This window comes from Acartia tonsa, chromosome 12, assembly GCF_053477335.1.
Source record: "Acartia tonsa isolate MP-2025a chromosome 12, ASM5347733v1, whole genome shotgun sequence".
Classification (NCBI taxonomy): Eukaryota; Metazoa; Arthropoda; class Copepoda; order Calanoida; family Acartiidae; genus Acartia; species Acartia tonsa.
The window spans coordinates 27,379,957-27,407,580 of NC_137271.1; the positions used below are offsets into that span (position 1 = coordinate 27,379,957).

At 30.1% G+C, this 27,624-nt stretch overlaps 1 protein-coding gene across 2 annotated transcripts; it reads right to left on the reverse strand.

The window, feature by feature from the left end:
* Positions 1-1,059: 1,059 nt before the first annotated feature.
* LOC145333783 (uncharacterized) lies at positions 1,060-24,918 on the reverse strand. Of its 2 annotated transcripts, none has more exons than XM_080179018.1 (17): positions 24,709-24,918; positions 24,148-24,252; positions 22,412-22,466; positions 15,971-16,060; positions 13,797-13,883; positions 13,260-13,350; positions 13,068-13,165; positions 10,351-10,425; positions 7,849-8,013; positions 7,536-7,599; positions 7,267-7,402; positions 4,946-5,022; positions 4,016-4,187; positions 3,779-3,831; positions 3,425-3,582; positions 2,868-3,188; positions 1,060-2,470 (listed from the first exon to the last, which is right to left on the reverse strand). In XM_080179018.1, exons 1-17 carry the CDS (start codon positions 24,788-24,790, stop codon positions 2,074-2,076), a joined length of 2,226 nt encoding a protein of 741 aa, XP_080035144.1. In that variant the 5' UTR covers positions 24,791-24,918; the 3' UTR covers positions 1,060-2,073. The 2 variants fall into 2 exon arrangements, with proteins under 2 accessions (XP_080035144.1, XP_080035142.1); XM_080179016.1 differs by having other exon boundaries at positions 4,004-4,187.
* Positions 24,919-27,624: the final 2,706 nt, after the last annotated feature.

The following is a 27,624-nucleotide window of genomic DNA, read 5'->3' on the forward strand; positions in this document are numbered from 1 at the left end:
GATAGGCCAATGGACGATGAATTAATTTGCCCTCCAAATTGTGATAAACAAAATTACTTCTTGGTAGACTATTAAAGGTCAAGTTTTAAGAAGTTGTACTTTTCCAGATTTTCAAATGTGCAATTTGGGGGATATTTTCACTTATAGTTCACTTATATATCTACTTTGTTAGGCAGTAGACTTTTGCTATGCCAGGCTACTAGGGTATGAGTTATAAACACCAACCATACAACAAACTCTTTAATTGCATGGCATTTGTCTGGAATTCCTGTGCATGGAAATGAATTGCCTGTTCAAATTGAACACTTATCATATATTGATACTGTTGGGGGAGGATTACCTAAGCGTCCATTTTCATATTTCTAATTCCCTGAATCATAACTCTTGATATATGTACACAAACTTTTCTTCTGGTGTTTCCATATTCTTATTTTTAAAAAATAGATAAACAACCCGTCCAATTTTGTAATTAAATCAACGTAAGACTTTAGGGATTAGTTTATTCCAATATTTTAAACGTAGAAGCTAAATAGTTTTTCTCCAGATAAAATATACGTATAAGAAATTTTGCATATTTACTAGAACTTATATTTTAGTTGGTTTATATAAACAACTCTTCATTACAGCTGATGAGCCTACTGGCTCTGAGAGAATAAAATGAGACACACAGAACTTCCGACAATCAGCGCCATGAACTCAAAGTAAGATGACTATTACACAAGGGTAGGATAATAGAAGATAAATCAATTCTAAGCCCAATTTATGAGTGAAAAGTTTTTCTTGGATAATTTGAAAACGAATTGGGATTTTGAGATTCAGATTAATTTAGTGTTATTCACTTGTCAGTTAGAAAATTTCTTTTCTTACGATGATGTCACGAGCTTGACATTGCATCTTTTGTTACTTTTTCAACGTCTTTAGTATTATAAGTTGGTCGTTCTAGTCTCAAACCCGATACTTCCTTTACAGCAATAGAGGAAACTTTACCGTTTATACTTATACATACTGGCACAAGTGACTTAAAGAATAGCCATGCTGAAGGAAAAACAATTTAAAACATTTTACATTCATAAAGATATATTTTATCTAAGGATCTTTGTATTCAAATTTTAATTTATTATTATTTTCAATAATACAATTCTATTATTTTAACAATTCTTAATAAATTTACATATTAACAATTTAAAGAGAAAAAACTCTTTTATACATTTTTTGTACTCATATAAAATTTAATGATTTAAAGAAATGTTTTACCTAAAGAAAAACGATTTTTAAGATTTTGACACATTTATAAAGTAAAATAGTAGTGTTTTATGAGGCATTTTTACAGGAGGAAATTTTTTTCTAAATTTTGAATCCAAACACATTTTGAGACCCTCTTTTTAGAGAAAATACTGAGCTTCTTCTTTAAAAGAGAAAAAAATGCAAATAAATTAATACTTTATCAATGAGATCATTATTTCAGAGTAACTAAATTTCATTTAGAAAAATTTATAACTGTAAGGAAATGTTATCAAGTACTTTTAAGAATAACAATATAGGATTTGAATTCTTCACAAACACCTTTTTAGACATTTAATTTGACTAGATTTCCTGTAACAAAAATCATAAGGGGGGAGGGGGACTATTCAAAAAAATCACACATAAATATTTGATTTCACACATTTTTTTATGCGCAGTCTTTTATTTTAAATAAAACTCTGATTTAAGAAGTATTTTTAATTTAGTAGAATGTAGATATATTAAAATCATTAAGAAGGTAGCTAAGCTACTATTTGAATGAATATATATTATTAATTATTTAGTTTTTTATTTTCACCTATTTCAAAGTCTAACTTGTTCAGATAATTTTAAATTTTACCATTTGGAAGGCAAATAATTGATAAATTAAACAACCTGGCATATAAGGAGGAGATAAAATAGCGGCAAAGTAGGTTGCAAAATTTTGAATTATCTACACTTCTTTTTAATAAGATTTTTAGAATCATCCTGTTGTTGATTTATATTATATGACTATTTCCAACAATGATGGCAAAATTAATGTTTTTCGATCTGGGAAAAGTGTTTTTTCTTTCACTGTTCTGTGAAACAATCTTGTTCACAAGAAAACAGTTTTTGTGAACCTTTAACATTTCTATTAGAATCACTAGATTTAGTATTTTCATTTTCGTGTTCGTTAATTTCATTATTAGTAAAATTTAAGTCATTGTTCGTTTGGTTTATTACATTATTTTCACTTATGTCATTATTGTTTTGAAAATTAGGTATCACATCAACAGTTGCAACTCCAAAATAACCGCTGGAGTGCAGTAGTGTTTCCTCCTCCGTAGTGTGTGGGGAATTATAGTTCTTGTTTTTGCTACTTGTCGTCGCATTTCCACCACCAATTACTTTCTTGAATCTTGCTGTGCTTGGGTTTCCAATTATTAACTCTGCATCTCGATACTGCTCTTGGGTTGGGTGGTGTATACTGAAGAAAGGAAAAAATTTAAATATCACTTTTTTAATCACTTGACAAATAAAGATAATTTCCCGGCTGAATCCATTAGCATTAAATTATCTAGAGTAAATCAACACTGAAGACTGCTATTAATACAAAGCTGCTATTATTTTATTGTTATAGTACTTAGATTTAAACGCATGTTTCTAAGCCATACTAAACATCTTATCGCATTATATCAAGTTTTCTACGAATATAAAAATATACATTCTGCATATCAGGGCTAACAAAATTGGTTTTAATCTTATAATTGTACATTTTTATATCTGTTTATAATACGATGCGATAAATAACTATCCTTTGCTTGTTATTGCTGTTTGATTTTTAGATATACTTGTCCTAAGCAAATAATAAAATATAACCATACCTTGTATTAAAGCTATCATTATGCTGTTCTCCATTATACTCATAACTACAAGCTGCTTTAGCCGCCCAACAGCTGTGACAACCGCCATTGACAGCTGCCGAGTTAACAGCTTCACAGTTGCAGCTGTTAAAACTAGCCGCCGACAAATTGTGGTGGTAATTTTGTGGTGGAGCGAGGTTGAAATTTAGACATTTTGCCACCCCGGAGCTGTTGGAGTGTTTGTCTGGCCGGTTGTCTGCTCTGTGCAGGGTGCTAGAGTTGTATTGGTGGGGGTGAGGGGAGGGCGTTGAGCGGTGTATATTCAGATTAGTGTAATTTTCCCTAAAATAATATGATTTTAAAATGATTCAATTCATATACAACCAATGAGTATTATAGTCTACTTGTATTCAATAAACTTACCATTAGTCGCATTTTCTTATTCTAATGCCTTAAATTCTAACTTTGTTAAGTATGTATGATTATTTTATGTCTTGCTTCTCTTGCTATCTATCTGCGTGTATATAAGTCCATATCAATTAATATACTAATAACATTCTATGTACATGTTTCTATACCTGCTTCTAGCATGACACCTATATCTTTGATACCCAGCCATAGTAGCATAGTGGGCTGCTGCAGCCCCTTGAGGGTCTCCCCCACAGTGACCAGGGTCCACCAGACTGTTTAGGAGTGGCGTCATACCCCCAGGCTCCTCCTCTACTCGTAGACAATCCTAGAAAGATTTGCACAGTTAAAAAGATAAAAAATGAAATTGCTGGATAATTTTAAAAGAATGATGAATATATAAAAATGGATGAAAAGAAAGATATTAAAAAATTGATGGATAGATAGATAGAATTTGAACAGGTCAAAGTTAAAGCAGGTCAAGGACAATAGCAAATAACAATAAATCATGTAAAAAGTGTTACCTTAGAATCATAAGGAAGTGTGTGGCTGTACCAAACTGGATTTCTGGCTGATACTAAAGTTTTACTCAGGTTTTATTTCAAATCATTTGAGTTTCAATAATTAAATCAAATATTTTTTGTAAAAATATTGTAATTTAAAAAATTTTAATGTAATGTAAAAGTAATTTTATGTATGTCAATATAAAATTTTGAAAATTAGAAGAATTTTTTAAATTAAATCCTTTCCTGTATTATTACTTTTAGAAACTATTGGCGTGGCTGCGTTGTAGCCACAGGCGTTTGACTGACAGCCGCCGTTGCAGTTTACACCGGGACTAGAACCACCAACCGTTGAACTGTTACACCAAAGCAGAGTGTCCATGACGGGAAAATGAGTTTCTAAAATTTCATTTGATCTACCAACGTTTTCCTAAAAATATTTATATTAAGTTTAATAATCAAGATACAGTGTGTTTTTTTTATGAGAACTTTTTTGAAAGCAATTTTACCCCACTTATAGTTATCAGAATTTAATGATCAATGGCTTATTTTCTTTGTTTTTTAAGGCAATTAATAGAACAACAAAAAAATATTTCAGTTTTTATTTAAAAAGTACAGTAAAATCTAAATTTCAAAACTTAGGTGTCAACATATAAAAATGGTTTTAGCGCATTTTTCTTAAAAAAATGGATTTTCTGTAGTCGACTTTGGGAGCCAGTACTCCCTCCCTGGTTGAGATATGACCTTCAAACTTTGATATGTTCTAGTACATGTCCCTAATAGTATCTGTATACATTTTTAGCTCTATATCTCAACTTTGAAGTGTTTAGCAGCCATTCTTGCAAAAGGTTGATTATTTGAGCATAAGAAAAATGCGCTAAAACCATTTTTAGATGTTTTGAATTTTAGATTTTACTGTACTTTTTAAATAAAAGCTGAAATATTTTTTTGTTGTTCTATTAATTGCCTTAAAAAACGAAGAAAATAAGCCATTAATCATTAAATTCTGATAACTATAAGTGGGGTAAAATTGCTTTCAAAAAAGTTCTCATAAAAAAAAACACACTGTATATTACATAGTACAAAATTGAAAATAGCTTCTATCTTGTGTTGATATAACAACAAAAAAATTTAATATGGAGTTCCCATCTAAAAATATTGAAATTCCTACTAGAAACGTATATCTACCTGTAGCGTAGATTGACCGGAAATTGTGTAGGCTCCTTGGGTCAGGTCAGATACTTTGGCAGAACAATCTGATACATCTAAATATTTGGTTATTGTTATTCTTCTTTGTAGCATAGCTACTCTATAATTAGGGTATGACTGTACGTACGTCCGACAGCCAATCTAATAGATATTACATACTTTTAAAAAGGATATAAATACAGAAAATATTATATCCTTAATTGCAACGACAATATTTAGAAATATGAATTGCAATTGTCAAGAATTCATCAATGTCCTAGAAAATAGTTTTATATCTAATATATACTCTAGTTATAGAGTAGCTGCACCACTACTAAATGAGATGCTGATTATCTAATCTTCGATAAATGAGATTCTAATTCTTGATCAATTTATTCAAAGAATTCCCTATTTCAACGTAAATACAATATATAAATAGTTGGTGAAATATCACTTTACATCTATAATACAAAGTAGAACAATGACTGTCTATCAGAAGCATAAGATCTTGGTAACTGCTAAACCAAATGGACTCTACTATTCAGGGAATTTATAGCTACTCGTCCAGTGGTGGTCAAAAGGATTTTAGTCTAAAGGCTAGGGGCCCAGACACTAATATATTAATACTGAATTGCAGTTTTTTTGTTTTATGAAATATACAGCAAGCTTCTTATTACTGTCAATATTACCCTAATGAATTTTGTAATAAAATAAGTTTTGTAAGTTCCCATAAACACCTATTTATCGTGAATTGTATTTTGACTAAAATAACTTTTTCTCCCTCTTGTCTAGGATCGAATTTAATGGCTATAAATATTTTTAAAAGGAAACTTTTGAGCTTCCGTTTATATGCTCGTATTATGTATTACATTATTAAATTTCCATTTTAAACTTCATATATAATTTGAAATTTTCCAGAGCTGGATCTTTAAATCATTTCAATAATGCGCAAATCGGGGTGAGCCAACTTTCCACCAATGAGAGCACAGCATTTTACGAAATGCCTCGCTAGGTCAGCCTTAGAAGTATGCAGAAGGATGTAATTTCTATGTAAACTTAAGTCTAGCACTAATATTCAAACTAAATTACAAAATATAAATTTAAGAATTTAGTTTTCATTATATTTTGTCAGCAAAGAAAATCGCATTTGTCCCTTTGAGTAATAAATAAGTCTTAAATAAATAGATTGTCATTAAAGGTACTTAATTCTAATTTAATTTTATCGCGAATTCTTGATCAACAAGTACATAAATGTCTTTAAGTAGAGCAGAAATAATAGCTTTTATCATTAAAACAAGGATGACAACATCCATAAAAGCGAAGCACTGAAACGGTAGGACAAACGGACATTAACACTTGTATAGTATCTGAACTGAAAAATCGGAACATGAATGTATAAATGTCGAATCAAAATTGTAGGTAAATTTGTTGAAAAACTGCTTAAAACAGAATAATGTTTATGGACATACTTACATTTTTGGACTTGATTATAAAGTTGCTTCGCTTATAATATTGTTCTTTGTTGTCCCAGGAATCAATATACCAAAAATCAGATCAAACGGATAATTAAAACACTTGAAAATTTGTTGTTAAAAAAGTAGAAAAATCAACATGTTTAAAATGGACGTATGGACATTCTGGTAATGATTATAGAGTTGCTACGCTTTCTAAATCGTACCCAACTACTACAGGAATCATCATGCAAAGTTTGAAATCGATAGGACAATTCTAACATGCCTAAATTAACGAATAAAAGCTATCTATCTCGGACGGACGTACGGACGGACGGACGGACGGACCGACCCTAATTATAGAAAAGCTTCGCTTTTAAAAATAATGATAATTCTGTTATGTAAAACAGGGAAGTTAAGATAAGAGAGGGAGAGAAGGAGAATGCGAAGGAGGAAAATTAAAGTGAGAGAGAAGGAGAGATAAGATAAGGGGTAAAGAGAATATCCTAAAAGGATGAGAATTTGTGTATTTTTACTGTAGAGAGAACCGAACAGAAGACAGCATTACCGATAGACGTAATAAGATAAGGAAGGACAGACACAAGTCTCGTTGTCAAAAATGTTTATACTTGAAATTAGTATTTAGAGTGCAGCGGGACAAAGTTTCTCAAAAATCAGCCATGTGACGTCATAAATTGAGGGAGATGAGAGGAGGAGTGGGAAAGAAAACCCCAAAAAATGAGATGGATAATCACTCATTTTCATGACGCCACATCGCTGATTTTTGAGACATTTTGTCCCGCTATTATAGAGAAGCATAGTTACTCTTCAAACCACACATGTCGGTCTGTGTCTGTCTGCCTTTTTTACCTGAGCTGATTCCACTTTCTCTGGATGAGGTGTCCAGAATACTTGTGTAGTCCTTTTCCTTGGAGGCAAGGCTCTCAGAAACCTGCAAGGTTGAGGTCTTAGAACCTGGGCTACTGTCGTCTCTTTTAGACATGTTCTAAAAATATAAATTATATTTGCTAATATAAGTGTGCTCATATTTGGATTATAACCCACTGTGTGTTAATACTGCTAAATAAGTTTGTCAGTTTAGAGATCTTATACAACATGAATGAATAAACATTCCATACCTTTTGTAGAAGATCCATTTTCTCAATATGTTGACCAGGGGGAATATTTACTGATTTTTCAGACCTTAAAAATATGCTTTCATTAGGTATATAAGAACAATTATTTAAATTTGGATATTAATTTAAATAGTATTCTAGAACATTGACATTGTCATGAAACTTTTTATAATGCCTATAAAAAATGACGCCAAACTGACCTACTATTGGTAAGTTAGTCTGTGTATTGTTAGCCTATCATTGGACGACATATGACGACATTTTTTTACAAGCACTATAAAAGGCTTCAATTGTCTTAAACTGGAGTCAACTGTACCTGGAACAGCAGCCAGACCTTCTCTGATGGAATACAATGATTGTGATGATAATCATGATGACCAACAAGGAGATCATGCTGATAAAACCAATGGAGATATATCCAGACTGTTTGAAGAGTAGGCTGTGGACAGGGTTGGCGGGAACTACTTTTAGTACAAGTTTTCTAAATAACAAATTGTTGTTTTAATGTTGTCATCTCTGTTTTAACATAAAATATAAACATGTACTCAATAGTATTAGTATTAGTTGATAATATAGAAAAATGAGGTGGATAGATATAGAGAAAGGGATTCTATAAATTTTCATTAAATAATAGATAAACATGGTTTGGAAGTTTTGAATATTGCTATCCTTGTTAAATTGCAAAATATATGATTTTCACATATAATTCAATATGAATATATAAGGGATAGAGAAAGAGAAGAAAAATAATTGACTATTATTCCTTTTAGTGGGTTTTTTAAAAATATCAGAAAAGTAAATTGTAATACAGTAACTATGATTTAGTTTAGAAAAATGCAAAGAAGTACATTTTTCTTTCAAATAAAGATACATTTCTGTGTCAAAATTTGTGAGTTTTATAATGCTATTAGTTTTCTATTCTAAAAATAATTGTGGAAAAGTTTAAGGCCAAATAACTTTTCTTTAGATAAAATATCCCTACACAATGTAAAATATGAGTGCGGTTTCCAACTCTGCATAATTCTTTGATATATTTCACATTCACATAATTCAATTTTCAAACATTCAAGCAAAAATATCAATTTGATATTGCTACTTTTACAAATAAGGAATATCATGTGAATAAAAACTATTTGCTTCCAAATTTATTCGTATTTAAAGTATTCTACGGCCAAAATTTTCATTATTATAGACAGCTGCAAGACGTGATGTATATTACCGAATAAAATTATACTTAAGTTTAAAGATTTTAGAATTTAAAATCTGTGAAATAAAAAAAAACAGATTCTTTTGCGTATGTAATTGGACACTCTTAAATAGAAACCAAACAGGGAGGTAAAGGACAATGGTTATTAATATAATCTAATATTTACTTAATCTACATATTTACAAGCTTCTCAAAGAATAATTTAAGATTGCTGGGAGGAAGAATAACTTCACATCCATTATCCTATCCCTGCATCTCTGAAAAGCAAATGATAGGGTCAGAATTTCAGAAATAATCTGATTTATGACCATACTACAGGGATATACAGGGATACGACCATTGAAATAAAGTTAGCCTTCTCCTTAATACAGTGTGACAACAAAATTCCTCTACATCCACACCTATTACTTTTAGTTTAAATCCTGCCATTGTTGGCATATAATTATAAGGAGACAGAATTAGATCTACCCTCCTTTCAACTTAATGTTAAATTTCGCCTTTGGAAGCATTTATTTAATTGGAGAAAAAATGTTTGCATGGTTTCAAAATGAATATATTGTCTTTGTATATTTCCTAAAGAAGAGCTATGTAAATTTTGTAAAATATAGTTAAAATTCTATAACAATATTGCATTTTTCTGTTATTATTATGTTGAAATATTTGTCTCTTTCCTTTAAACTTTGCTAAAGTGTGGAAATTTCAGAAAATCTTCCATTTTCATCAGTGTATGACTAACTATTAAGTTATTATTCTAAAGGAGAGAGATAATTTAAAGAGAAACAGTAGTGCACGATATTACCCTCCCCTCTATGTTTTCTATAAATATTATTAATGAAGGGGGAAAATTTCCTTTCATTACTTTTGATAATTAGGCTTCAAAATTGTCTGTATAAATTTTTATTGTGAAGTTAAATGTTAATTTTTTTCTCTTATATCTAGTTTTGTGTTATTAAAGAGCTACTTATGGATATAACTACTATTATAAAACTCTTATTCAATTAAACAAAAAGAGAGTGAAGACAGTTATATAAGATTTGTTAATAACCAAACATTAGCATTGCAAAAATAAACTTTTACTTGCGGAATAAGGTGGGCATTCACTTCCACTGATTGTTTACATTATGAAATTCGCACAACCTCACTTTATTAAAACAGCAACAATTGTCCCAATTTTTTTGAAACACGTGTCTTATTATTTTTTTATTATGTATTTTTGCGAATATGAAACAATAAGCGTTTTTGAATGTACACCACACAAAACTAAGAGTCACAATTTTTGCATTGTCCATTATTTTTAGGACAACTTCAAAGTAAAGTCATTGATAGGTACATAGAAACTGAAAAAGCTTTAAAATTTTTCACCAGTAAAAATGATTATTATTAGGAAGAAATTCTTGCATTTCTACACTATTTGCATATAAGCTTAATCAATAAAGAAAGCAATCGTATTATATGTCATTATTTGAGTTTTTTCAGTTTTCATATCTTTCTCCCTTCACATGAGCAAATCTCTAACACCATGAAAATGAAAAGGACCAGTACAATTTTACTATAGTATGGCAATAATAGGCATAGTTCATTACCACTAAAAATAACTAAAATAATATTTACCTGGTGTCAGTGTTAAATATTGTATTATTTCCGTCAATTTGAATTGAAGTACACGAGAAAATTGAACCATCATCTCTGTTAGCAATAATCATAGTTAAAATTGGTGCTTCCCTTAGATAATTCGCTTGTATGTTGTCATCCTTGTTTATAATATGTATGAATACTTTAGTTTGGTTAGCTTTATTTACGTTTCATGAATACGAATTATCCTTTCCCCCAACAATATTATTAGGACAACATATATACTACAGAATAAGATGGCTAAAATAAATTCCTTTGTAACTCCTAAAAATTGTAGAAGGGCCAGTACAGTTTACGAAATCTTAGCGGACAGCCAGATATGGTATTACTTTAGTATGTAGTATAGTTTGTTATGCTTTTGTGACTTTTCGTACCTACAAAAGAGCAAATCAATTATCCAAAAAGCGTTAAAGGGTGATATTTTTTATTGTAATAATATCGACGAAAAAACTAGACAATTAAGCTTTCTTAGAATGCCAATATATGTATAAACCCTCCATTATAACCTATAGAAATCGGGGTTCAACAGGAGGGTATTTTCAAGGTCAACCGATTTTCCGTTCAACCATTTTTCTATCCCAATGTGTTTTGAATAGACAAAAGAAAATTGCAGAAAAAAATGCATTTAGTGGGCAAAAAAATGGGTCAAATAGGTTTACATATTGGGTCTACTCAAATAAAGCTCCATCAATTTTGAGCCCATAAATTTAATATAATCTTCTCTAAAAAATATATTAGATTTTTTCAAAAATTATTGTGTATTTTAAAGTTGACCACAGTTAAGTAAATGTCTTTTATATTTACTTATCCTATGACAATTTCTACGAAATGATGTCCTTAATTGTCAGATCCATCTTTATTAATAAAGCGGAACTCGAGAAAATTCTTTTTTGAGTTTAAAACTTGCATCATGTGTAGTAGAGTAGATGTAGAAAAGGTATGCATCAAATTTTAATTAAGGATAGGCACTTGGAAATTTTTGACCTAGACAAACAACTCTTTCTCAGGGTTAATAATCAGGGATCTTCAGAGATATGACAATGGATGATAAATTGGTGTAATTCCTAATATTTATATCTTAATATTTTCTTAGCTCCCATCAATAAATAACATTTATCTTTTTTTCTGTAAGCTAATCCAACAGATGTTTAAATTTATTAGAAAAGTTTCCAAGTAAATCTATGGAAAATGTAAAAAAAGTTTGCGTATATCAAGAAAAAGTAGAACACTCAATGTATTTTTATGTATTTCATAAATACATTTTTCAGTTAGAGAAAGTAAAAAAATCAGCTAGTTAAATCAAACCTTACAGAAAATTTCGACTAAAGCTTAGTCTCATTTCTATTTATTTGAAATTGGACTTAATAAAAGCATTTGATTGTAGTTTTCAGCTATATCTAAACATTTTCTGCATTCTGGGTTAAAATATATGAAGTTAGACTGTTAAATGCTCTATAGTAAAGGGGGGAGATGTGAGGGGGGGGGGGGTAGTACCCTAATTTCTAATTCTAAAGAGGGGTGTACGTAAAAACCTCTTTACACCCCTCCCCTTATGAGATTAAAATTAGTTTATAACACTTAGTTATTTAATCTTAGAGTTGCATAATAGTATTCTCGTGTATATCTTACTCTACTAATGAAATAATTTAAATATCAATAGAGATTTTGGTACAGCTATAGCTTTAGAAAGCACACTCTTCTTGAATTTAAAACAGGTTTTTTTTGCATGAATTTTATTTGAAAAACCCGTCCTATCTCTTAATCACAGAACAACCCCACCCCTCCCCATTATTTTCAATTTGTGGCAAACTATTTTCTAGCCCTGCAGCGAATAAATTCATATGGAGTACAATTCTTATGAGGCTCTTCTAACCTTTACTTAACCTAACCTAAATACAGTGCAATAAAAATGAAAATCTAAATTTAAAAGTAGTTATTATAAATAAAACATGCTTTTCAATCTTTCTTTCCACTTATTTTACCTTCAGACAGACTGTGAAAGGGTGGGCAAAGGGGTCTAAATAGATTTGGAGACAGAATTCATAATTAGTGTAATCTTGTATTTGAGTTGAGTCTCTCTAGAGCTGACATCAGGATAATAGCTTGCCACAAATAAAATTAAATTTTGGGAATTATTTTCCTAATTATCAGGGATTTGGCAACCAAAAAAATATTTACTTATAACTTCATCTAAAGTCAAAATATTAATGTCCTTTCTGAATTTTTAAGAATGTGATAACATTTTCTTCCCACATTTAATGATTGATTTAAATGAAATTATACCTATTCCTAATACTAACCTATTTAATTTCGAATAAACTAAACATAATATATAAATAAATGCAAAAATAAATTTTTCTATATAAATGCATTAGAAATTTAAGAATTAGAATTTGCCTTACTTTTAGGTTTTGATATTGTTGATGATAGAAATGATAACTGGCATACTCAGGCCAGAGTTCAAAATATTTAGTAATATTTAGTTAGAAATTCAGGTATAATATTTTATGTTTGATCAAGACGTTGTTTTTGTTGTATCTTATCCCTTTTCATCAGAATACTTTAGTCAATACAAAAACAATACCATGGCAATATTTCATCCCTATACACGAGAACAAAAGTAATAATTAGACTGAATCACGACCTTTTTCATACTAAATAGAACTTAAATACAACTTTATTTTAACTATAATTTCCTGATGTTTGCTGTATATTTAGCAGTGGATTCAATAACCATCAGATGAGAATCTGTCCGCCCTAGGTCTGTATGAATTTCCAAGCTTCCATGAAGTTCCTAGGAAAAAAGGCACAATTAAGTATTCTGTAGCCAACATTATAATATAATTTACTTTAGTTTTAAATTAGAGGGACAATTCTATCAAACTTACCCTATCAGTTTCCCAGCTGATGGTAGGCACCGGATAGACTTGGTCGCTTTTACATGTCAACTCTGCTACTTCACCCTCGGATATCGACAATCTTAAAATTAATTTTATTGTTAAAAATGAACATTGCCGAGTTGGTTATTTAGTAATGTAGCAATAAACAACTTAATAGCTGTGACGTAAAAAGAGTAGATGGACTTTTAAAGAAAGTTATATGTATAAACATTCGCTAAAAACTTTATAAGAATAGTAAAAAGGAAAAAATACTGAATTTTGGGATACTCAAAGTCAATCTATCTATATAGATTATAAAGTTATGCATGATTGCATGAAAAATTGAAAATCCATACTTAATAAAAGTTTAAGAAATTATCTCTGCTGAATGAATTATAGTATTTAAATCAGGGCTACAATTGGCCATAACACAAAAAATCAAACTAAACGAAAGTACGGGAAACAGGGTATATTAAAAAAAAACTTTCTGAAAACTAAGCTTATAAAAAACGATTTGTATGGTAAAAAATAGTTTGAATGACTCACTCTTGTTTTGGTAGTAATTGTACAACAGAAGGTTGATAGACATGAACTGATATAGTTTTCTTCACAGCATTATAGCTCTCCTCCTCACTAAATACAACAAAATTAATTATATCTTTTTTCAATCTATGTCATGGACTTCTATGCACAATCGTCGCAAAGCTTTTAAAAGAAAAATAGGATTGATGAATTTGCAGAATAAAAGGTGTGTGAACAACATTACCACTTCTTAAGATTAATAACATTAGTTGTCAAAAAAAATTTTACACTGCTAGTTTAAACCAATTAATCAAAATTTAAAGAGGGTACCAAAAGATTTTAAACCAATAAATAAGAAAACGTGTTTATGAAAAACTTTGGGTGCAGTATGTTTTACAGTCCATGGTCCCCTCTGTTAAAAGTCAAAACAAAAGATTGGTATAAAAAAGTAATACTAGAATTATATGCAGATAGAACAAAAAATGGGTGTGTTACAGACAGACTTACAAAAATGGGTCATTTATAAATTTACTTTGCTACAGGACTGACACAATTTGCATAAATTAACAAGAGTTCATTGAATTGTAAAAAAGCTTAATCTAAATTTTTCCAAGTAATGTTTCCTAATTATAAAGTTCATTTGCCTTCCAGGATACAGGTATAGCACAATTGGTAATATAATAATTCTTGTATAAGAAATTCTGCCTTATATAGCCGTACAAATTTTGGGGAAACGTCCTGTAGATTAATTATTAATTTATCATTTTCCTCGAAAATAATTTTGCCTCAGTTGGTATATCCCTATATAAAATCAACAGACATGAGTAAAGTTTGCCTACATTTAACTTTAGCTTTCAATAATTCCAGATAATTAATAAACTTAATGCAATATTACCCAGGGAGGGAAAGGACAATATTAATCTACAACCCTTTCTTTACTAAAACATTAACAAGATACCAAAGGCTCAATTTCATATTTAAAAATTGGGAGAAGTTGAATAAAACTATCCCATCCCTGAATATTATCTAAACTTTTATTCTTCACCTTAGTTAATCTAAATATGAAATATTGGTAAGAAAACTTATATTTCTAGTGGAACACCAATAATATTAGTCAATCCATCCCCCGTCTTTTTTGCTTTCTTGATTTAACTAAACCAAAAGATGCAAACTAGGTTTTAAAATATACACCCTAAACAGTAAAGAGGCTATATATCTAATTGATCTTATTTAAGTAATAAGCTTAATATTAGGGCAGCTGGCTTATGTCTGACAAGCAATACTTGCAGTAGAGTAGCCTCCAAAGAAACAGAGCTTGTAATGGAATAAGACATTTTTTCCATCAAATTGTAATTTTATACTCTAATAAAACAAAGGATAAAATGTAAGATAAGTATTTACTACAAAATTATGTGGTTAATAGCAAGAATTTAGGGATAGGAGAGTGGAGACAAAATTATATTCTCCTCCCCCAATGTCTTCAGTATACAATTTTGCTTTTTTACTTTTAAGAAAAACCTTTTAGGGTGTAAAATGTTTATGAATAAGCTACACTGGCATTGCTCCATCCCTCTCTGGGTAGATGGTATGAAATGCAAGATGTTATGTAGACATTACAATACATAGCTCAGTAAACTTAATTATTTTATCAGTGTGTTGTGTATACCCCCGACTACTTTTTTGGAGAATTCATAACCAAGAAATTTTCCCTAAACACTTTTAATTAAACTGGCCAAAAATAACTAACTTTTGTTCTCTATCAAAAGAAAAATGATGTTTTTAGAATAACGTTAAAAAGCAGTAATATAAAATAAATCTACTTTCCTCCCCCTTTCCTTTACAAATGATTTGATGTCTTTGTGAACAATGACAAAATAAGGGATTTTGTACAATAGCAATGTTCTAGATATTTGCTTACATGTATAGATACAATTCCTTTTATTCACAATTTCTTGAATTCCACAACTGTTTAGTGCAGTTATCTGATAGACAGGCAGTGGGCAATGGCGAGTAAAATAATTGTAATATTCCTGTATCACCTGGAATCAGTTTAAAGCTAGGTGTTTAGTTAACTTGAAGCCTCGCCTTTAGCCTCCATGGGCTTAACCCAAAGGTGCTCTTTTTACAAAAAAAAAGATTTTTATGCTGAGTTTTGAACCCACCGCCTTCTGTATAATGAGTAAGAATATATACTTTACCTTAAAATACAGCTCCACATGCCATGGTCGGTAATGCTAACAGCAGTGATGTTCAATGAGCACTCCAGTCCGTTCGGTGTCAGACTTATTCTGTAACCATTAATTATATTTGGAACTCTTATAAATTTAACTTATATCAAAATGAATGAGATTAATTTACCATGGTTATAGCTTAACCATATCTTATACAATATACAAACATCATGAGATTATATATAAAGTTAAAATAACAAAAACTGTTTGATATTAAAATAACACTAATAATTATTAAAGTTAGACTAAATATTCAATTATCATCCATTGTCTTTTCCATGTATTTTTACGGATTTAATGTTGGAACTTCCTCTAAATTAATGTTTTTTGTTTATTTTTAATGTTATGATACCTTATCTTATTTCTAAATTCTAATCTATCAAGGATTACAACTTTCATTAAAAGCGAAGCACAGAAAATAAATCATAATTTCCAGGTTAAAGCTTTCAAAAACATTGAATAACAAAGTGAGTTTAAGAGTATATATGCCCATTGAACGAGAATAATTTCATTCAGTCATCTATCTTTCATAGCAGCCTAGATTTCCTCATTTCCTCCATTAAATTCTTAGACAGACGGCCACATACGATTGTCTTAACCTCTTTTCGAGGAAGCTTTGTGTTTATCAAGTTCGAAATTAATTCCTTATCATTATCCTAAAACTAAGCGCAAATGTCGTCTTTTTTGGCTTTCCTTTGATAATGTGACGCGGCATGGATTGTTTGTATATTTTGATGCGCACGTTCGTTACTTTTGAATGAGATATGAGTGTGTGAAGATTTCGGAGAACAAAATTGGGCCTATCATTGGTCTCATAGTGTGTGAACGACCCTAGTATACCAGGGATTTGAAACCATAAGAACTTCAGGTAGAATTTGTTAATTTTATTAGGAAGAATGGTGTATAGGACGATTATATGTAGTTTTAAAAAGGCTTTAGCCAGCTAAGCATGAACTTAATTATGATTAATATATGTTTTAGTAATTTTTATGTGCCTTTATTTTTGCATTTAACAATGATTTATTAAACCAAATAATTTTCCTTTAAAGCCAAAGTTTCCAAAGATTCTTAATCGTAGAGAAAAATGATTTTTAAAAAGCAATTAAGATTACGTGGTTATAAATAACTGGAATTATGAACTAATTGATTTTGTAATTTCAGGACTTTGAAATAATTTCATCAATAAATCTATATTCAAACCTGCTGTTGAAACTTGATGGTTCCTGGTATTGGGGGTTTGTATGTTCGCCAACAGATCTCGTGAACTTCCCGCTAATTCGGAAGTCAAACTCAACCAAAGTGTCATGGTTGAGACAACGATGTTTATTGGTCAGTGGAATTCCAAAGAATTCCATTCGTGCATGTCTATAATACCCTCTTTTCCATAGCGTTACATACATAGGGACTTATAGAGGAGTTGCGATACTAATACTAATCAAATCATAGGTTTACGGGAAGTACTAGATGGATAGATAGAGCAGGGGGGGGGGGGGGGGGGGGAGATACTAGGTTTACTAATCAGCCAGATTAACCCTTTATACCCCGGTATTTTTGATTGTATTAATCTCCCCCCCCCCCTGCCGTGAATATTTAACCCTTTGTCATGGGACACAAACACACACCTCTAATGCAATTTAGTTTTATAAAATGTTCACACAATATTGCCTAATTTTAATTATTTTTAAATCAACAAGGTTAATTGTGTTCATGACAATAACAATCCAAATGAAAATAGATTGTTATAACTAACATTTGATAACCTATGTAACGGCGAAGATTATATTATAAAAATATTCTAAAAAATATGCTAAATCAATTTACAGCCGTTTTGTGTAAATACACGAATAAGATAAGAGGGGGATGTATCTAATTATTTTTGAATAAGATTAGACTTAACCAACCACATGCGAGGGATGCAATCATTTTACCGAATTGCAAATAGCAAATTTTTGAAGGGATAGGACAATCATGGTTATAATAATCTACAAAGCTGTCATAAGAACTGCATATTATTACAACATCACATAAAATATTAAACACTTTCATATTTATTTACTATTGTGCCTGTATGCAGATAATACAATTATGCGGATGTGAAAACACACCTAGTATAATCATATCATGTGACATTGGGAACCCCCTCTCACCCCCATTGTTTATATAAATATCAGGCATGAAGGGGGGAAGGATAGGTAAATCATATTACAACCTATTTTTCCCTCTAATATCTACCTAATATAGCATTTTATAATTAAGTATTATGTCAAAAGAATTCATCGTTAATTGGCTATAAAAATATAAAACCTATGTTTTGGGGGGTAAATAAATTATTAACCCACCCCTTAATTCCTAATTAATGCACACAAGTGTACAAATAATTACACTTCCCCCTTTAATTATATTATTTCTTAATATAATTATTTAAAGAAACTATCAAAATAAATATAGCATTATTATCGCAGCATATTCTAAAACTAGAGTATGTCCGTATGTAATTCACCTCCGTTTCTACATTGATTGCTTATAATGAAAATAAATAGAAGAACTTACTCAAAAAATTCACCATTAAAGCATAAAACTGATGGACATTTTATCAATAGGTATAAAGCTCACAAAATATTGTATATGCAACTGTTTTTTAGAAGCGAAGCATCTTTGTAATTACAAATACTCTGGTGTAAATGTGATTTTTTTGTTGGTATTTGGATTGACATCTTAAATTTGAAGTGAAGATTCCCTTGCCTTATGGGCATCTTCTATATAACTCAATTTGACCGTCTTTCCATAATGTCATGCATCATGGGGTTAAATAGGCCAGATTTCAAGGAAACATTATTTAATTGGCTGCTACAGGATTAGGAGATAAGTCTGAAATTTCTAGATAGTAAGCATCTTTTCTAGAAAAAAAACTTTTCCGTCAGTCTATTTATTTATCTTAAAGTTTGTTTCTCTGTTTTACTATTTATATATAGAATTAGCCATCCTTGTTTACATTTATGTTGAAAAAAAAGCTTTTCTAATCATAATCGGAACTACTTAACTTGCCCGCCATCCAATTCCTTTTTTCTACTAAACTTTGCATTATAAAAACACTAGAACAGTTATGTTTATAAGCCGCGCAACACAGAATACATGACATATATTATGAAAACTATACATTAAAGGTTAAAATAATGTATAACACAACAAAATATGCAACAGAAAAGCAGTCAATGATAGTCTGGTTTCCAAGTTAGTTTTTTTGTTTGTTTTTGGTTAAAATTCAGACGTATAAATTGTATAGCATCTAAGTATATTCCATTTTGTTAGCATACTTTATTCTACAAAAGGACATATTTCAGATATAGAGCATCTGTGCTACAAAAAAACTTGAATGAAAGCGAAAAACAAAGTTGGGAAAAAGTTGATGAATAAAAATTGCATTGAAAAATTTGGAAATATCTAAATAAATGCAGTTCCAGGTAAACAAAAGAAACAAAAAATCCAAAGTGGTTGTTCCATCAAGAAAATTTTATAAGTTTACCTACTTCCCTGTCAAAATTTAATTTTCTTATCATATCATCATAAGTATGAATTGATAATCATTAGAATATTGTTTTGTATATTATATGTCAGGTACGACCATAATTAACATGAATATGGTCAATAATTGATCGAAATACACTAATCAAATTGTATGTCAATAGAATGACCGACAGTTTGGACGGGGTAATATCAGAAAATTGACATAAAACATAAATTACACAATAAAAATAATATTTAAGCTAAAACCTTAGCTAGAAGTAACCCATTGCTTCAATTTAAAACTTTATTTGTTAATTTCTGTTGGCAAATAAGTTTTAATTATCTAGTTTTGCCATTTTTTTATAAAATCAGCATCACTGAAAAAAATCTTTTTAATTTAAAACAAACAATACACTTTTTGATAGATAATTTCTAGAAGCATAGCTACTCTTTGAATTGAGTATGTCCGTCACTGCGTCAAAGTAAGTTACAAAAATTGATCCTATCTCTCTTAAATTATGAAACGCTAAAAAGCCATCTAATATTGATTTAATAAAAATATTTAAATGAAGTCTAAATGCACACAATTATTTCTAATGTTAACACATTCTTTTATTTGAATCTAAATAATTTCAAATAAATCTCCAAAGGAATATATTTTATCTACCTTCAAAATCTTTTAAAGAATTAGTACCATTTCCGGATATAAATAGACAGACGTAAAATTTAATACTTTAATAACATCTATCATAATTTTACAATCTCTCTAATTGCTCTTTCCTATTTTTCCCATAAAAAGTTTTGCGAAATTTATTAAGCCCATAAAATTTTAAGCTTTCATTTAGTTTATAAATATGATTATTAGATCAAAGATATGATACCTAAAGAAGACTTATTATAAAAGACAGAAACATATTTGATCTTCTGGTATCTTAAAGCTAAAACTATTTAATAAATTGATCAATATTGTTATTTCTAATTTGCCTAAAACAGATTTTCTTTGTATGCTACTAGCGGCTAGCGCCTAGAAGCCTCCAGGGGCAATTAATGTGGAGGATATCCTCCCCCGAAATAATTAAAAAACCTTCCCTGGACCTATAAGACAAAAATGCTTACTACTTTGTATAATAGAATATCACATCTAAAACAAATAATGGGTGACGGGGGGAAGTGGGGGAAGAAAGAAAGAGGTGTAGATTTATTAAACCGCCATTTTCCTCTCCAATTCTGTTAAAAGGCAATTTATCGGTGACCAATTTCTTATTAAATTACTTTGTTAATTATCTCCTACTTGCTATATGTAGATTCTATATGATAATTGGTGTCAATACTAATCAGCAAAACTCTACATGATAATTTTTTCTATAAAAAGTGTCAATGCACTCCAACAAAGTTTAAAACGGTGGCGTGAACAAAATTTTTACTCCCCATAAAAAAAATACGTCAGCTATTTATTACCATTTTTATAGCAATAAAAAAGGACTTACAAATTAACAACATACTATTCAGAAAAGAGCTAATTTATCTAGTATTTACGTTAAATTGTATCTAATAAAAATTTTTCAAAATGTAACGCTATCCTAATAAGGACATTAAAATATCATGCCAAAATTAGATAAATAAAATAGCAAAGATTTAGGTACAAAAGTATTAACACTATATTTAATCCTTTTATAAAAGGCGTGCTATATCAAATTTCAAAAGAGTCATTAGGATATTTTCTCCGTTAGAATCCGCTTAATCAAACCAGTACTAAATCGTAAATAGGAATAATATGTATATTCTACAGTTTTATTAAAGACTTTTCTACTTCTTAGAGACAAATTAGGTTTATCAAAAGTTAATCAGTAGAAGTTCTGCTAATAATTAAAGGGCAAAAGATTAATAGAAAAGGGCCCCGTGGGGGTAAAAGTTGACCTTTCATTATTGGGTTGGCTAAAATCTTATAGGGGGGGGAGGGGGGGTAATTCTAAAATAAAGTGTTGAAAAAAGATAATTATTATGTTATCTCCTTACACCTCTTTTAGATTATGGATTTTAGGCATTTGGATGAAAGATAAATTTGTCGTCCATTATTCTATCCCTGCATGTGCCCATCCAGAAACCTTATGTAATTCTTTGCATTTATATACATCAAATATGCACCTTGTATGTATATCCACAGGGATAGGACAATGGACGTTAAAATTATCTGAACTTTGTTTCATGTGCATGTAAATATTGGGAGTAAGTGTGGGCTTTAGATCAAGAGCATCCCCCAAAAAAATCGTAGTCCTACTCCTCCCTGATTATTTTATACATTGGGTACAAATAGGCCCATAGGGTGCCCAAACAATTGCAAACTAATGGCTGCAAACTTTTCTTGGCATAGATTTTAGTTTTTTATGTCTTGATATTATATCACTAGAAATGATGGACATAATGCTGACAAAACTATCATTCTAAATCTTAAGTATGATAGTAAACTTAGATCAAATGTCATTGATTCTAAAACCCCACTTTTTTATAACTATACTTTTTTAAAATAAAAGCAAAAATTAATTTTATTTTGAACATACTGTATTTTGAAAATTTCTTGACCATATATAATAAGGTGTGTAGTTACATCCGCATAATGTTTCATATTCACAAACAGACAGAATGACAAATAAATAAGATATGGTGACTAAAAAGGCCCAAAGTAAAGAACATTTTGTGCTGTTTTAATAATATGCAGTTTTGATGATTAAATACATGTACGGAATTGAATGCAGGCACAATTTTGAAAAGTAGGATTGAAAAGGCAAAGGTTTAAACGAAACTATTTTATTATTAAAAACTTTGAATATAGAGCAGTTGCATTCGAGAAATATTTAAGTAGCGAAGCTACTTTTATCATGTATGTTTTTCCAAATATAAATATTCCTGTCAATTGTATCACACAGAGAGCTATGTCCATGTAGACCGCAAACTCGAATCCCTGCAAAAAAGAGAAAAGGTTAATAAAATTAATTAAAAGTGTTCATAAAAACTTCTTGTCTTTGTTTTTCTGTTAGTCTGCAAGGTAAGTAATCTCTAATCGCTGAACCGATTTAGATCTCCTTTACACTAAAGCTCCTTATTTCTCCTTGAAAGATTTTATAATAACTTTAACTTAAGAAATGAATATTTAATTACCATGAAAAAAATGAATTGTTGTTATAATAAAAAAAACAATAAACAATTACCAAAAATTATTTGAAATTTAAACCCTTTAAATATTCCAAGTAAATAACTCGTAAAATCATTTATGGCAAATGGCAAAAACAAAATTATAGAAAAACAAATGAAAACGTCATTCATTAAAAATTATTAGGGATAGAAAGAAACTGAAGAAAAAGAAAATTAAAGTTTACGCCAGTGAAAATTGACTGTTATAAATAGTTTTCTACAAATGAAACTCCCTTCCCCATTTAGCTCCTACTATTACAATAAGCACTTAAAATAAATTTATTAATTAAGAATTTTTATTGCACATTAAAAATAGACATTTGAAATGTGTTTTTGGTGGCTTGGGTTAGAAGCCCAAATTTTGATACTTGGACAATCACAATCCCCTTTTTAATAAATCTTGTTGATAGTATCTCCGGATCTACTCCAGTTCACGGTAAAATATTGCTGGTAAGCAATATTTCCAAAAATCTATGAATTTTAATGGCTGCTAGCTGCCAAACGGCTGAACGTACAGATCATACCCGCACACCATTTTAAGTCGCATAAGAAGGCCTACAAATAATCTGGAATAGTCAAGATCCAATTTATGCACTGAATAAAAAACGCGTAAAATAGGTCTTTTTCGCGCATTTCTCTGCACTGCGAGATAATTATGCATGATTGATTTATGGCTATTCCAGATTATTTGTAGGCCGTTTTATGCCGCTTAAAACAGTGTGCGGGCATGATCTGTACGTTTAGCCGTTTGGCAGCTAGCAGCCTTTAAAATTCATATAGTTTTGGAAATATTGCTTACCAGCAATATTTTACTGTGAACTGCAGTAGATCCGTAAGTCCTAAATGATGGCCTAAACCATGCGGGGATCAAACTCTGATGAGCTTTAGCCATGTACAGTTTGTAATGCAAAATAAACTTCAAATCAAAATACTTTTGTTAGTTTTTAATTTAATACAAATATATAATGATCAAAAGTGTGTTTTCTTTTAAAATGAAATTAAGGGTGGAGGTAGATCGGGGGTCGACTGGCCAAGTATAGGATTTTACCATTATTTGAATGGGTTTTCTATTTAAATATTTCAAATTCTTATTGTTAATAAAACATGGTAGCATGACAATTCTTGCGTTTAAACTAAATTAAGTATCATCTCTAGATATTTAAATGTAAATACAACAAAACAGTAAACTTTATATTTAAAATCATTAATAAGTTGGCTCTACAAATTGGGGCGAAATTGTAAAAGTTTCATAACAAGGATAGTTATGACCATAGCTAGCAAGCATAGCAGCATACATTTCTGATAATAATTACATTAAAGATCCATTAGTTATACTGTATGGAAATAAGAATTGAATATTTTGATAATAGAATTTTAGAAAATTGGAGCTCTGGCAACCAAGTAGAGACTTTTTCTATATATAGAGTAGCTGCGCAGTAAGAATTGTTTACCTTTTGGACCCTCCCACACACACATGAACCATGGTCTGTTTGACCGACAAGAGAGTTGTCCTGTCCCATTCACATGCAACTCTTGGGTTCCTAGCTTTTCCACAACTAAAAATATATTGTAATTATACTCAAGTAAGGAATAGCCACCAATAATTAAATTTAAAATAACAATGAATATGGCACTTTTATACTTTTCAAAATAGATTTCAAAGATTTTCATTAGTAAAAGTTTTGTTAAGACCTTTAAACCATAAAAAAATTATAAAGGGGAGGTAGGTTTTGCTAAAATTTCGTAAAAGTTTGCGTTTTAAGGCTTAAAAACAGTAGTAGAAAGATAATATTCACTAAATATGTGTATTTCTTATTGAAAAGAACTATAGACAATTTTTTTAAGGTTAACATAAATTTTATCATTCTACTACTGTTTTAAGCCTTAAAACTCACACCTTTACGAAATTTTAGCACAACCTATCTCCCCCTTTCTGTAATTGTAACCATTTTTAGATACAGAAATACAACTTTTTATCTCAATAATCATTTTTTATTAAGTTTGATAATTACCTCGACTATTAGGCAAAGTACTAGATCTAGCACAAGAAGAATTCACTAAAACTAACAATAACAAAAAACTTAATAACTTCATTTTAACTAACTTTTTTCCTTATTGTATTATATTATCATATTTCAAATCTTATCACGTTATTTTATATTTATAATCCATTAAAATTTGTTATCACTATTTAATGTTCGTGGATTTAAAGAATTTTTGATACTAAGAAAATAAACGGAACTTTGGGAGAATCTTGATAAAGTTATTTCCCCTTCCCCATAACCTCCCCTATTTTTCATTCCCTTTTACTTCCTTACCTGTATTATTATTCCGCCTCCCCCTTTATATTTCCCACCCCCAATATTTCCTGCTCCGTTATTTGAGGAAAGAGGAAGTTGTTTGGAAGTGGGCGTGTGTGTGGGTGTGTGCGGTGAAACAGAGAAAACGGGTCATTGCGGCCCATTTTACCGATTACGCATATTATAATCCATCGTAAGTTCCAGGAAATAGGCGGAGAAAATTTTATACATAGGGGATAAGTATCCCAAATATCAAAGTAACTAAATATGTGTTTTTTTTTTAAAGCGAAGCTTTTCTATAATTAGGGTCGGTCCGTACTTCCGTCCGTCACAGATGGATAGCTTTTTTTCGTTAATTTAGGCATGTTAGAATTGTCCTATCGATTTCAAACTTTGCATGGTGATTCCTTTAGTGGTTAGGTACGATTTTGAAACCGTAGCAACTCTATAATCATTACCAGAATGTCCGTACGTCCATTTTAAACATGTTGATTTTTTTACTTTTTTAACAACAATTTTTTTGTGATCTAATCATCCGATTGATCTGATTTTTGGTATATTGATTTCTGGGACAACAAAGAATAATGTTATAAGCGAAACAACTCTTTAATCAAGTCCTAAAAATGTAAGTATGTCCATAAACATTATCCTGTATCAAGCAGTTTTTCAACAAACTTACTTACAATTTTGCTTCGACTCTTATACATTTATATTCTGATTATTCAGTTCTGGCACTATACAAGTGTTAATGTTCGTTTGTCTTACCGTTTCAGAGCTTCGCTTTTATGGATGTGGTCATCCTTGTTTGTGTAGGATCTCCTAAAAGGATGATATGCTTGTTCTACATTTTTGTAAAGCATTTACATTCGCCAAGTGCAGGTTTTAAGCTATCATGTGTTATGAGCTTACTTAACAAAAATCATATAAAAGTATTTTTGTAAAAATAATTTTACACCTTTCATACTTTCACCACACTTTCCTATACTTTGTCTTTTCTGTTTTTTACTATTTATTTTCTAGAATAATAATTACTATTCTTACAAAAATATAAAGGGTGACTTTAGGGAGAGTAGAAATAGGAAATAAAGGGAAATTGAGAGATTATTAAAGGCAAGGGTGTAGAATTTTATTTCATGCTTATTACAGTTGGGTAGTTGAGTAGATTCATATTTGCCTAATATATATTCAATTTTTGTAGCTGGACAAAGTGTCTCAAAATTTAGCCACGTGACGTCATAAAAATGAGGGAGATGAGAGGAGAAATGGGAAAGAAAACCCATAAAAAAGAGATGGATAATCCCTCATTTTTATGATGTCACGAGGCTGATTTTTTAGACACTTTGGTTAGCTACATCTAATTTCTTTTTATTCCAGAATCCACAGTAAATTGTATATATAACTATGTAAAATTAATATCTTTTTTATTATAAGATTATTTTTCAGGCGATTTAAAAACTAAGATGGATAAAATAGAATATAAATCAAACAGGATCCACTCCTTCACCAGACTGTATTATAAAGAAATAAAAGAATTGTGTATCTAATAGAAAGGATTAACAGACAAAACGGGTTTTAAATAAAGTACACCTTGGAATTTCAAAATATAATAGACTGACATTTTTTAATAGAGCAACTCCTCTATAAATTAGCGTCTGTATGTCTGACCGTCAAATTAAGTATTATACCAAGATAAATTGACATTAATGATTACATGGCAAACAAGAGTTTGGAGATTGCTTTAGCCATACACAGGCACAGCTTATTAATAAATTAAGCACTTTTAGAACTTGCAAGAAAAGGTTACACAATAAAAAAATTGTTTCTCAATAGCTTGACTTTTCTATTAAAATCAGGTAAAATTGTCTACATGTCCTCTATTTATTATCAAAAGAAGCCATATATATCCAGCGGTTAACGAGATCTTATGTTACAGAAAAACAGACAGACATTCTGTTTTTTTTTATATAAGAATGTGTATATACATATATCTATCTCTTCCTTCCAATTTGTTTTTTTTTCTTGGAACTCTTTAACAATCTCTTTCCTTATTTGTTTTTTCTCTTTTCCTATCTAAGTTCATACATATTTTAATATTTATCTTGTTATATTTGTTTTTAAAATGAGTTATTGTAAGTTTTTTTTTACGCCACGGACATAAAAAAAATTTCATATTGAAAAGAAACGGAAAATGTGTTGTTTTTTTCAATTTAAATTTTATATCAAAACCCCCCAAAAAGATGTTAAAAAATTTAAAAGCTGTGTAGTTTGGAAGGCCCTGACCGTAAAGAGTACTAGTACTCAGAGTTGTTAAATATATGATCACTAATTGTCGTATCAAAAAGTTTGGTGCCTTTTGTTGAATTTACGAATATATTTAACGAAGGGTAAATTTTGTCTTATCTCTTTAGAGCCCTGAATAGATTTATATACAACATAAAAATGGAGGGAAACTAAGCTTTATAGAAGACGCTGTGTGTGCGAGCTAGAAATAGAAAGATAGACTCAGAGGGTTTGTGTGTAGAATTAATTGTGAATTTCAGTGTAAAAATTAGGAACTGTGGTTTTTAATCTCATTAACCCCTTCTTTACCCTTTAGACTCGAGTTTGGGGGGTGGGCGTAATTGGGTA